The sequence below is a fragment of the Mercenaria mercenaria genome, chromosome 13 (assembly GCF_021730395.1).
Source record: "Mercenaria mercenaria strain notata chromosome 13, MADL_Memer_1, whole genome shotgun sequence".
Lineage (NCBI taxonomy): Eukaryota > Metazoa > Mollusca > Bivalvia > Venerida > Veneridae > Mercenaria > Mercenaria mercenaria.
This window is the reverse complement of record NC_069373.1, coordinates 73,084,533-73,099,211: the sequence shown is the minus strand read 5'-3', so window position 1 is coordinate 73,099,211 and position 14,679 is coordinate 73,084,533. Positions and strand designations below refer to the sequence as shown.

The 14,679-nt window shown below is 32.9% G+C and overlaps 1 protein-coding gene across 1 annotated transcript in view; it reads right to left on the bottom strand.

Moving 5' to 3' along the window:
• LOC123528975 (myoblast growth factor receptor egl-15-like) overlaps window positions 1-11,764 on the bottom strand; it is a 142,847-nt gene extending 131,083 nt beyond the window's left edge. Inside the window, exon 1 of the mRNA XM_045309097.2 lies at window positions 11,639-11,764. Coding sequence (XP_045165032.2) covers window positions 11,639-11,751 — 113 coding nt within the window. The 5' untranslated portion in view covers window positions 11,752-11,764. The remainder of the gene's footprint in view (window positions 1-11,638) is intronic.
• Window positions 11,765-14,679: the final 2,915 nt, after the last annotated feature.

Genomic DNA, 14,679 nt, shown 5'->3' with positions numbered 1-14,679 from the left:
GCATGTTTGGTGACTGACAACACATTTTTACAGTTAATCGCCCCGCCTTACATTGCGAGAACTAATAAAGTGTAAGACTCCTTTTCTCCTAAATCCTACATACAACGGACGGAGTGGAATTTTGTCTTGCAGCTTAATTATAGTGTCCTTAAAAGTTATGCTCTTGGTGCTCTGACTTCAGACAAGTTGTTGAGTACATTAGTGTAATTGTACCTTAGATTTATCAGACTTTTATGTTTTACTTAATATGATCTGATGTTTTTCACTAATGTTAAGAGACTCTCTCAGCGGGGAATGATTTTATTTAATTTGTGATGTCTAACGTGTTGAAAATAGGTTGAGTGCGAGGTTAGCATGGTAAATGTGATTATGGAACATAGCATTCCCTTTTGAATATTCAGCCTTGTTCCACTTTCCCTTTCAACCTCTTTTCTACCCCTTACCCCTTCCTCTCCCCTTTTCTATATTTTGCATATGTACTTGTTGGATTTTTGAAGCAATCCGTCACTACTATTTTTCCGTTACAGCTTCTTTTTGGTGTGGGTCTACTTTGCAAATGCGTGGCTCTGAGGCAGTACCCTTACCTATTACCTTTTAATGTATAGATTGTTTTGAAACACTCTGTAAATAAACATTGAAGCCTAAAATAGAAGGAATGTTATGGCAAACTGCCTTTTAATGGTGCGTTCTTCATGATTCCCAAAAATTCAGTAAGAATTATTTCGTAATTTGTAGCTGACAGGTTTAATTTGGAAGATCATGATAAGACCACAATCAAGTGATAAAGGCAATTTATTTATCAGACTCATTTATTGTGGTGTACTTTACAGGATATATAAATGCCGTTAGTGTTTCAAAATAATGTATAAGGCATCATCAAATGTATATTAAAAGTATAAAATGAGATAATGCATTAAATACAAATGAAATTGAATGCCTTCGCTTTACAGTGCCGAAAAAAGTGATATCAGGTACGGCATTAATTAGTACTAATGTAAAACAAAAAAGACAAGATATACCCAGAGATGACATTATCCATATTTTCCTGAAAATTAGTTCTGTCTAGAGCGTCGTTTTGGATTTTATTTGGATAATATCTTAACTGCATACATTTTATCTTGTTTGTTTCTCATCAATACCATTTAATGCCTTGTCTGTTATCAGAGTATCAGTCCGATGTAATTTGAAGGAAACTAGATTAATATAAACACTTTTTCCTAAAAATTCTAATTGTTCCCTAGTTAAAGCCTTAAAATCTCTGTTTTGTATTACTGTCTATCACAGCTGTCGGGCTTATTTTATATACTATTTCTTTTCGTACAAAAAGTTTATTTCGTGATAAAAACAATTACACTTCTTACAAAGGGTTTTGCTGCCAAGTTTTACATCTTCCTTTTTTCTATCTTCTCCACAGACAAATAGAGCTTTTCAAATGTCGCCGACCTTCTGGATTGTAATTGCCTTCAACTTCCTGCTAATGACATTGAGTTTTATCATTGCTGTTTATCTTCCTTATCTTCCTTACTTCATGCGATCTGAAACGTCATATATTTCAGCTGCCATAATTCACGTCCATTCTCATATAAGTGAAATTTATTATTGCATCTTTCATACTTCATATAAGATAGAGTTGTTCTGTTATGGAAGTTTCACGAGAAAACTTAATTTTACACACCAGGGAATTCTCATTATTTCATTTTTCTTGCTCTACGTGAAGTGAGTTTTTATGCCCTTTAGGGAAAATACATTTTCATTGTCTACTTAATTGTAAACTGAATCAGATGGAGTTGTTTGCCATACAACCACATACGCGGACCACTTTACTTCAATGCCACGATGCCATTAATTTCAATTTTCTCTCATGTGCTTGAAATATTATATTATATTATATTGGTTAAGAGTGAATGCTAAAACGCCTACGCTTCCACACACATATGCCCACCCATGCACGCATGTATAGATACACGCACGCGCGCGCACACACGAACAAAAAACATACTTATTATGTTTTATCATTACTTCCCTGGAGAAGAAAAACTTACAACTGAACAGACACACTTGACTAAGAGGAACAAAGGGACAAAAGAGAAATGCGAAGAAATCTTGCTCTGATAGCAGTTACACTTTTTCGGACCTCCGTACTTAGAATCGCTGCCAATCAATAAACGAAAAGTATTAAAATTCCAGCTTCTGCAAAGTCAAAATCATCGACAAATTAGGAAGAATGACAGCCAAGTCTAAGGATCAAATAGATAGAGACAATAAGTTAAACCCAGACTGGTTTTATTAGTATTTATGGTTACGTGCGGTCTGTTGTCATGTATATCGTCCTTACTCTAATGAACTGAGACGTCTTCCGTGATTTACACAGGAAGTCTATGTTTTATATACCAGTGTGACACTTTGACCTCCCACACAGTCAGACTTCTTATAGACATGTTCCATGCATGTCATGATTACATGATTATAATGTTTATAAAACATGACAAACCGTGCCTCGAGTTTGAGGGGAAGTGCACTGTTTTTTCTAACATGTCTATTTACAAATGAAAAATAGAAAAGAAATTCCTCAACATAATGTATGAAGAAAAAGCGAATATAGCTCCATCTTCCTCAAACTATTGTATGAAGAAATAGCGAATATAGTTCACACACTTTCCTCAACCTAATGTATAAAGAAATAGCGAAATATAGTCCACACACCTTCCTCAATCTAGGTATGAAGAAATAGCGAATATAGTCCACACACCTTCTTCAACCTAATGTATGAAGAAAAACCTACATTAAGGAGGATACGGAAATACAATACAGGATTGTCCTGAAATAAATTAAGAAATCACAGAATCAGATGAAACAAAAAATTCTACCGCTATTTAAAGTGTATACAATAATATATTTAATGCAGTGCTAAATGAAAATGAATGTATGTATATGATGTGATTATGCAAGTTTAGGTTATCATTATGGCCTGTCGCTCTTAAAATACTGGAATGTACCGACCATTTCTCCCGAATAGCATAATACCTCTATTAGAGATGCAGCGCCGAATTTAATCAGTTCCAGTTAAACTTCTATCCTCTAGCCTAGAAAGGGAAGGGTTTGGTTGATAATCCTTGTTACAAAATACCAAGAAGTACTAGCATGATCACAGGAAGAACTGAAATTGTCATTATTTTTCTATCAATTAAGCAATGACTTATTTCATAAACCCCAGTTGAAGAAATGTACTTTCACTTCAATGTCGACAAGCTAAAGAAGGATCTGTTGAATTACTAAGACTTTATTTGAACAAAAGCTGTTTGTGACACACATATCTACACAACCAAGATGGCTTAATGGAGACAACTGAGTATGTTATCTTGTATGTTGTAACCTTGACATTTGACTGCATGACGAAAACATAGGGATCATATACCGACTACAAGCAACAAAGCTAAGGAGATTTACATTCACAGAAGTTAGGAACTGACCATAAAAAGGAGCCATCTCCTGGCCAAAGGCAATCATTCTACGAAATCTGAAATCGTAAATGTACTTTAGATATTGATCGGAAACCGGGTTCAGTTCCCTGAAATGTACTTCAAATATTGATCGGCAACCGGTATCAGTTTCAGAACCGTTTGCAACTTTGATATATTTCGTACTAATACATTGACTGTAAAATTATGAAGTATTGATGCGTTGCGCATAAATAATCTTTAGCTGTTAAGCTGAATTTATGTTGTACCGAGGTTTATGGGACCTTGACCGTTTGACCTACTGACTCACAAAAAGCAATCATCCTAAGTGTGGTGATTGCAGGCCCACATTTTCTTTACAACATTGAGCGGAAACCTTTTTTAGCTTCAAGGCCACTGTTATCTTGATCTTTGGCCTACTAACCACCAAAACAATATGACAGGCAATCATCACATTTTAGCTTGACGACCGTGGCTATATTCGTTTTCTAACAACAGAAGTACTTAGCCGCATACAGACAATCACCTATGACGTTTTACAACTGTAAGCCAGTGTTCTTTACTTACTGAGCGGAAACCGATTCCAGTCTCAATGTCAGTGTTACCTTCACCTGTAACCTACTTATCCCCAAAACAATAGAAGTACTCAAAGGCCCACATGCAATCATTCTATGAAGTTTGAAGACAATTATTCTATAAAGTTTGACTTTTATGAAAGCAAACATTCTTTTATCATTTGTCGAAAGCCAAATGGTCTACAGACCAACTGACGGACCTACATTATGACCAACTGAATGACAATGAGAAAATACTCCTATCTTTTTTCCGAAAGGGTCGAGATATAAAAACTATTTTTAGAAGTAAATTAGATTTTTAATCTTTTATATAGACAAGTCAGGTTAAAGAAAAAATGGCGAAATTACTACAAGATGCAATGTACTAGCACCCTGTTGGTTTCGCAAAAACTAGCTAACGTCAAGGATTAGAGCTGTTCAACATACTTAGTAAACAACAAATCGATGCCTTAGAAATATAAGGTCGTATGTGCTTTATAGTTTCTACAGACTTACGACCTTATACTTCTAAGCCGTTGAAATAAAGTAAATTGATTTGTGTCTTAAAACCGAAGTGAAATTGTTATGTAACATCGTTTTATTAGACACCGACCGACTATATATTTGCTCATGGTGATCTGTAATAAAGGAAGATATAAAACTTGCAGGAAAGCTTTTAGTGACTGACAATCTGACTAAAGTTCGTCTCGATCTCTCTAAAGGTTAGATCATTCAAAATCATCCTTCTGTATAATCAGATTTCTAATATTGTTATTTTTATTTCTCCCAATCTTTTTTTATACTTTAACCAATCAGAAAACTCGTTTTAACGAGCGTTTTGCTAAAACGGACTCGGACTTGTGTCAGATTTAGGCTAGTATGATTTTTCTTTAGAATAAAAGTTTCGTCAAATTATTAATATAAGAACTTGATAATTTGTATCTAAACATTCTTTAAAAAATGTGAAATCAAGAAAAAAAAAAACGCCCGAGTTGGGACTCGAACCTGGGCCGCCGCGACAATAAATATGCTCCTACGTTCTTAACCAGTACACCAAAGATGAACACTTACTTATCCATGTTTAAATATAAAGCTTTATAATTAAGACAATTTACCTCCACGCTTTTCAATTTTGAATGGAAAAAATAGGAAAACCAATAAATTCTAATGTGTTTCTCGAAGCTTTCTTATTAGAATTATTAACCCGTACGTGATAATCACATATCGAAAATTGGAATCCCAGGTTAAATATAATTTTCTAAACTTCTTCTTTCACTTTCAAAATATTGAAGGCAAGGCTCTGATCGGTGAACGTGAGTCTCAATAACCTGTCCTCAGATCCAATGCGTAGCATCAATAGGAGATGATTTTAATCAGATTGGATTACCTGAAAACTTTACAAAAATATTTCGCAAAGTATATAAGTACGTTGTATATTTTCCACAAACAAGCTTTTTATGTGAAAAGTATATAAAGGAAGCCTGACAACATTGTTTCAAGCCTTTGATTACTGGATAGATTTTGCGTATTGAAAAAGTATTATAGGAGATTCTAATTTCCTTCAAAATTTTTATCGACCAGATTTTTTATTAAAAAGACGATTCCAGAATATTTATGCGATTCTTGAACAGCGTAGCTGTTTCACTTTTTTGTTTGGGAAAGAAGGAACAATTTCGTACTAATATCGTAGAGGTTGCACGAAACTAATCCATTTCATTCCTTCTATAAACACTTATAACCACAAACACATTTTTCAGCACATTAGAGCATTTCAATGATAGGAAAGCTATAAAAACCGTTAAGTATAGAAAACATTTCGAGACGAACATTCACAGCTTGTTTAAGGAAGGTTTGTATTGCTGCCTATTAGTAACTGAATTAATATAACGCTTCGTTATTGGCATACAGTCTGTCGTATTAAGTATCTTATAATTTTTCTCCGGTTTTTCTGAAAGCACCAATCAAACAAGATGATATCGCTCGTAAGAGCTTCAAAGCTCGAGCAGGTGTAACAAGAAACAGTTCTGCCAAGCTAAATTACTTTGTACACTGGCCTTCCTGCAGCGAAGAAGATTTTCAAAATTTTGTATAGAGAAATGCAGAAAAAAATAGACTCTCCCGACGGAACTATGTTTCGTTTATTTATTTATTTATTTATCTATCTATAAATTGTAGCTTTTAGCACTTTTTATAGAAATTATGCTGTTGGAGATTTTTTTATATTTATCTCAAACAGCAAAGCTTTGGATGAATCGGAATAATATGATCAATTTGAGTAAAGGGTTACCCGAGGAACATTAGTTTTAAAATTATTTTTAAATCAAGCTTAGAAGATTTTTTAAGTTTCCACTTTATACGTATAAGAAGAACTGACCAACGCCCTGTTGTATCCTTAGTATTTTTTATTTATTTCCTTTTTTATGAATCAGGATAATTTAAACAAACTAAATGGTAAAAATTTAAATTTTTCACTATGTACAGGAAATAGTGACAACGCCCATTGTTGGTCATGTTCTTACGATTTAGAACAGTTTTTTTTGTTTTCTATTTTAAGTTCTGGACGAAATGTTTTTGACGGACCAATCTTTTCAAAGGGTCTATCAAGTAGTATTGTGTAAAATTATTTTAGAATCTGGCAAGCAGTTTCTGACAAGATTTAATTTAAAGTTTCAACTATAAACATACTAGTAAAAGTGGCGTCGGTGTTATTCACGAATTGGAATAGTCTAAATAATATATGTTTTGAATAATTAAAAAAACACTATAAAGATCAAAAAGAGATCACGCCCTCTAAGAGCCATCATTTTTTTTTTTTCTTTTTTTTGTTTAGAGAATCGGTATAATTTGAACTACATTGGAAAAGTGTTTATCTTTTTAGCTCTGCGTCCTTTATACGCAGCGAAGCAGAAACATTTGGATACCATTTGGAAGAGGACCTCCACCGAAAAGCCAATAATGAAATCTATAAGAAGATCTTTTGGAAGCATAGAATGCAACCCAGCTAAACAATAGCAAGTCTCATCCACTTCATAAAACGGTTTCAGAGGAGATGTCATTTGAAAGACGTGTTGACGGATGGGCGACGAATGGACGACGTACGACGGAAGATGAGTGATCACACTAAAAATAAAAACGTGCGGAGTTTAGTCTACAGATAGAATGTATTTACTTGGAAAGGCGAAACCTATTTTAGTAGTAACATTGCATCAATACGACAGGAAGTATGGAATTTATCCACATAAAGGAAAATGAAAACAGTAATATAGTTCATCAGATGGGTGCCTCGAGAGCAGTTAGATACGTCATTAATGTTACTGACAGACAACTGATGCTCTTGGGTTATAATTCAATTTTATTCAAGACACTTGGTGCTATTATACATGCATTAACATTATCTTAGGAAATTTGGATGTGTATGCTTCAAGTTTGATTTAATCAAAACTACATAAAATGCACAAACAGAACAGAACAAATACGAAAACAGAAACGTGTAATTTGTTTAAAGCCACAGAGTTGGACCACAGTTTTTAATAACATTGGTAACGGTCCTTCCCTAACTAAATTAAGTAACAAAATGTTCAGTAATTAGTACAGACTTTACGTCAAGTTTAGATGAGCCGTTCCACGAGAATACCTGTTTTAGTGACAAAATATTCAAAATTAAGATAACTCAATATTCATGAAGAACATTCGTTTACCTTTCAAATCTGAAAAATTTTAAGTAATTATCTTCACTATTTCAAGAGTTACAATGCTTTTAAGTAAGTCACCGAAGGCATTCTGAGACGTGACGTTAAGAACGTCATGAAAGCTGTGTGACGCGGTGGTCGTGCATGACGTGTATTTTTCAAGTCATTAGTACAACAAATTATGCGTATCATTTACTAAACATCTTACATTTGAATGTTAATGAACACTTTAAAAGGATTTTACTGAAAAATAACTTATCCGTATATTTTTGATTTCATCTAGGCTTTTTATCTATACACCACTATATTTTCATGATCCATCGGTGTTTTGGAATTTCCGTTGCCACGAAAACATAAATTACATTTATTTGTAAAATATGGTAGAATTTGATTTGCCTTAGATAGCTCTATTACAATATACCTGTTTCTAGTTTCTGTATGAACATAAGAAAAACAATGATTTTCCAGTATTTTAAACTACTTAATATTATAATTATATCATGTCATTAATATAGGTTTTCTCATGGAACGGCTCATAATATAAAAAAATGCATTGGAGAAAAAAAAAGGAAGAAAACAACAAGAATTTAGTAAAGCAAGAGAATGAACCATTCATTTTTAGACAGTAAGAACAAGATGTAAAAAAAAAATCTGTGTGAATCCCAATTAAAACACTAGGTGCACAATTTCACATGCTGAATGACAATTCGATGAGATTTCATAACTCTGGGTCAAATATTTTTTGAGATATGCCGGACACAAATTCGGCACACAACAAAAAGCAGAAAACGAGCCATTTGCTTGTTTGCCGTTCCTCACCTTACATTATGTGAAAGGTTCATTTCCTAATACTCAAGTCACAATCACAGCGACTGGAAAGTATAGCTTGTGTAAATTTTGATTTCAATCAAAACGTTTAAAATTATTTTAAAGACTGATTTAGCGTCTAGATCATTCGAAAGTTTACTAGACGTTGGTACTACACAGAAGTAGTGTTTATTCTTAAATCTTGTATTATGTATAAGTGGTGGTCTTAATGTTAAATAACAACTGTTGAAGTGTTAAGTATACCTCATGGTTCATATTCCCTTACTGTAAATCACATACACTTCAGATGGAACGTAGCTTCTTACTGTTATATTAATGTCACCTTGACTATTTTGGTTATATTAAACAGTACTTTGTTTTCGAGATGTATCATAGATGCTTTCCGGACCGTTTAGCTTGAGAATGATCCAGGGGTATTCTGCGATGCATTTTGCAGGCATTATACTCTCAGTTGAAACTGTAAGATATATTTTACACATTCATTCATACATTCCTGTAAAGTTTTAGTGTAAGATGGTTAGTTCTTTCAATGTGACTGGTCCTGTGCGATGCTTGTCCATTCTTACACTCCTTACGAATATGACCTATATATAGGACTACCATTGATGGAACACTTTTTCTGCAAACGCAATATATCTTCTGAAATCCTCTGAAATTTTGTTAATTATCAAAGTTTCGACATCTGTATTTCTCAGGCCTTCTTCAAGACAAATATAATGAATTTATTCAGAACTGTCATGCAATGCTGGCGTGCATATAGGAGCTGCAAATTATTAAATACGGTCTCATATCTTCATTAAATCATGAAATACTTTGATTTATTATATAACTGCAAATTTTCGGTCTCTTATGCAGCGTGTATTTTACTTTCGAATACAAAACAATCAGATACGGAAAATATTAAATCAAACTGATGTAAGCGAAAGTATCCTGTATGATCAAGGCCTGGCAAAACTTACAAGAGCCGAATACAGTATTGCAAATAAAGGTACTGTTATGATAATTTTATTATATTTCAGACATTATAATTCATTGAAATATATTTCACATAAGAACATGTTTTTTTTGTATATTAATTACATCCGAATTTTGACATCGCGTATTGTATTTCTTTCGCGTGCAAATTATTCATCTGGTAGGTCTTATCCTAATTTCTGAATAAAATCTTTATCTCACAATGTTTTAATTTCTAGTTTGGTGTTGTTTTACAAATACATGTATATATTTTATGTCTTTGTCGCTGGTCTTTAATATCTTGCTTATTCCACTTCCATTTCTAAACTGAATGGATCAAGTAGGTATATTTGATGTTAATCAGGTTTTACGTAAAACAATAATAATAAATGCAAGAACTACTACGCAGATGTAGTTCGTTATTCCCCATTTACAGCACAAAAATAATTTTACACTACGAGATTGAGTGTTCAAGCATCAGTTAAATCACTGGAAATCCCATTCCAGTAAGCATGAAATAGATATCGTCTTTAGTCCCGCTATGATTATGACGAACAACGTAGGAAATGTTGTAAACACGGTAAGCCATTTCAGGCTGCTTAATAAGCTTCTTCCTTGTTAATAGTTCGTCTGCTAAAGGCTGAAAGTCAGTCTGAAGCTTGAGGCTCTTAAAGAATTATATAACAATAATTCTCAAGAAATAAGCATTAGAAAAAATGATGATAACCACAGAAAAGTTAACACGTTTCCACGGCTGTTTAAAATGATTGATGAATTCTTATGGAAATTGTATGTTCGCAGTTTGTGTTATTGACCAGTATACATTTCAACACGAAATTCTCCTGGACAGAATTCAAGACTTGAAAATAAAAAAAGTAAATTTATTGAATGGCATGTTAGTCAATAGCCAAAACTGACCATCGGTCCTTCTGACCTTGTGCAACGGTTTTGACTAGATACCGGCAAGCCATTCAGTTAAGTGTATAAATACTACATCAATCTTCCAGTGAAATATCGCAGACAATCCTCATCAAATGTATTGAACATTGCTAAATTAAAATACTAAATGTGTATGTTGAGCTCCATTCATAATTTAATGTCCGGTATTTAGTCAATTGTTAAAAACTCTACCAGTTTTGAATAGTGGTAGTACAAATTAATACCGCGCAAGTTAAACATTTATTTAGTGTGTTATATTTAAAAAAAAAAATCGCGCAATACTGTTTATACTCGCAAGCATGTTTAGTTCGCGTTTAAATAGAAACTGCTAAGTAATTGCACATTCTTTCAAATATCAGTGACATAATACACGTACAACTTTAAAAGACTCATCACAGAATATGAAATAAATTTATTTTAAAGATTTAATTTTACAACTAAACGTTTTAGACAATTCCATTTCTCTGATTACTCCAACTTGTTCTACGAGATAATTATCCTGTGTTAATATACCTAGGATAGTTGCGTTACGAAAACCTCACAAAATTCCCAAAGAAGAAGTTTTGCATGTGGAAATTGTTGCGAGGGTTGTCAACGTACGAGGTCACTATGAGCATTGTTTTATATGAAATTAACATTCAACATAGGGAAAAAGTAAATGAATCTACACATGTATAGAATAAACAGTAGAACTTTCGGCTGTAAAACAGAACTTAACTTATATGTAAAAATGTCATGCTGTATTTCATTTGTCTTCTTATTTCACTAAATGAAACAAAACTTCTTACTTTCAATGTATTTCAGCATATAACAGCGTGTTACAAACAAAACGTTAATTTGCATAAAGCGACATGTAACCAACGTTTTGTTGTGGCTTTGTGATCAGTTCAAATATCCTAATACTCATGCCACGACATAAGGGAATAAATCTAGTTGTCAAGGTTCTTTCATTACTTTAAAGTTGAATCTATAAACAAGAAATTTTAATTCTGACATCAACTTTCCTAATGTAAATTTAACTAACGATGCAGATTTGACAGTGTTATTTATTCGTTGATTTATGTCAACGGAGTTTAAATAATCTGGAAAATTGAAACCTACACTAGCTTATACACAAAGCTAAAGCACAATAATTTTAGGGACATAAGAGTACGCAATTAACACGTCTCAAATATCTTAAAAATGTATTAGTTAAAATTAAATATATATTACTTACAGCCTATCAGCAGCTTTATATAATCCTGATATATGTTCACATCCATTCAATTGTTCAGCAATAGTTCCGATAAAGAGCGCAAATAACGCGCAATATGCAATGAAAGTAGCCATATTGTTGGCATGATTTAACAATACAAACAATAGCTATCAGAACTTCTAGCAAGTGGTTATATAGCAGTATTCAAATGATGTGTATCGATTGCTAAACCAATACTGAAAAAGAAAAATTGGAAATAAGGACTACTACTATTAACTTAAGTGTTCAAATTTAAAGTTAGACGAACTGAGATCCAACAATTTTGCCTATTACTACATCGTTATATTTCTATGGTACAAAAATATGAAGGCATTAAACGATTTTACAGCGAGTAATTTTACATTTCGCATGGTTTGTTTACAAGCTTCCAATATATATATTATATGTATATATTTATTCTATATCTATTTTATTTATGCAATCGTGTACGTTTATTTGCAATACGTGACCGTACAATATATTACCGTATTGGACGCACGTGCGTACAAACAAAACAGTTTACAATTTTTTCCGTATTTGGACGGTTCAACAGTCCCATGTTAAACATATGATAAAGCCCGAAACACGTGAAAATATTCCGAATGTAATCGGGTGAAGTGGGCGCTCTATGTACAGAGTTTGATTATACGTCTTGATCAATCTGACTAAAGTACTTGATCTTCTAAACGAAGATCTGAGAACGACCCATTCACATTCGTCTTCTGTATATTTTGGATTTCCAGTATTGCTATTTTTATTTTATCCAATCAGACGACTTGTTCGAATGTCAAAGAGTAAGAAAAATGTGCAGTCATTCCAGGGCTCGAACCCGGGACCCCTCGCTTACAAAGCAAGTGGCCTACCGACTGAGCTAACCGGCTATTGTAAATATCAAAAGTCAATGCTACAGGTAGATTTGCAAGATGTTGTAAGTTAGGCTCTGATTGGCTAGCGAAAGGGTCGTCAGAACGAGGCAATGAATAGGTCGTTCTCAGATCCTATGCGTAGCGTAATAGGATATGTACTTTAGTCAGATTGCGTCTTGATAATACAAAAAGGCAGAAATACAATATTCAGTGAAACATTTTTATTTTAAACTAAAATAGATGTAGAATAAAAAGGTTATTTAACATTGTACTATGCAATACGAGATATATTTGGACGAGTACCCAGCTGGGAAAACCATATTGGACTCGCCTAGCGGATCGTCCAATATGGTTTTCACAGCTGGGTACTCGTCCAAATATACCTCTGTATTGTACAGAACATACTAATATGCTTGTCTCTGTTAAAACACTCTTACGCTAGAATGGCATCACGTTAACGTGCGGTGACGTCAGAGTTTTTGTTGCGACCAAAAAAGAGCGCTTCTATATTTTATCTACTGTTTTAGATTAAGGGCATATTAGAATCTAAATAATTTATAGCAAGACCTTGTTTTAACACTATTTATATATTCGGGCGGTCATACGTCGTACAAACAATTTCACTCGGGCTGCGCCCTCGTGAAATTATTACGCCCGACGCACAATCGCCCATCGTGCATAAATAGTGTTAAATCACTCTTTTGCTATAAATTATTTCTTAATTGTTAAATAACCTAACAATATTATATAATTGCAAGAAGAAACAAAACAAAAAACGTTAGAACGAACAAATGAATAATAATTAATTCAATGATAACTTGACACAATATTTACTTCGCCAATGAAATAGAACTTGTTCGAAAACGATGTGACAAGCACGATTTAACGAAGATTCTGTTTAGTTGTTGAACTTAAGAAATAATTTATAGCAAAAGAGTGTTTAAACACTATTTATGAACGATAGACATTTATACGTCGGGCGTAATAATTTCACGAGGGCGCAGCCCGAGTGAAATTATTTGTACTACGTATTACTGCCCTAGTGTATAAATAGTGTTAAAACACGGTTTTGCTATAAATTATTTCGATTCTAATATACGTATCCGACATGGACTTAATAGATTTCAATAATAGATTTTCATTATCAGTGTTGTGCCATTTGATTTGTTTTTAAAAATTTTTATTGATTTATTTATAAATTGTTCTTATTTACTGATAGTTGTCATTATACTTAAAATTATTTCGATATTTCATAATTTTGTTTCATATATAATCTTGTTAATCAATTTATTAACCTATCCATCATCATATTTTCTTAAATATACAACTACTTTAAAAGCAGAATCGTTGATGTTGACACTTTTAAACAATTCGTCCAAGTTCCTATTTAAAAAGAGTCTTTTTTTTTTTTTTTTTTTTTTTTTTGCAAAACAACAGTCCAATACTTAGAGCACCAAAGTTTGTTGTGTGTTGTTTGCAAATGATATTTGACTATTTCATAAGACAAAGTTCATGTTCTGTAAATATGACACTGTGCAAAATGTCCATTGTGAAATTCGCTTTTAGGAAGAAAAAAGAACATGAAATTTGACCCAGTCATGGTCTATTACATGCAAACAAGATTTCCTGTTTGGTGTCTTCCTACAATACATTTTTCTTTCTTTTCAGAAAAAGACTATATTTATCTTTTGACTGATTTTTTACGAATACTACTTATAAAATATAAACCAGAAAATCGTAATTTTTCATCGCTACAGTAGTTTTTCTTTTAGGGCTTTAATGAACATGATATCAAGGAGGTGTTCTGATAGAATGAAATTATTCATAATCAATATTACTTTTTTAAGAATGATTCAAAACTATAGATTTTACGACGACGCCGTTTCTCATTATTTCTAATTTATATCTGGAATATTTGTTGGATGAATGTCTGCCTTTTACTATTAATTCAGCGACCGTTTACAGAAATCGCTAATGTTACGAGACATTTCTACATTTTCCCTAATAGAAACTATTTAAAACACACACAATGGATACATTTCACAAGTAGTATTTCACAATCGAATTCCATATTTGTATTTCCGGGGGAACTATTCTAGATATGGTTTTTATTACTAAATCTGCTAAGATGGATTTTTTTAACGTACACATGATCAA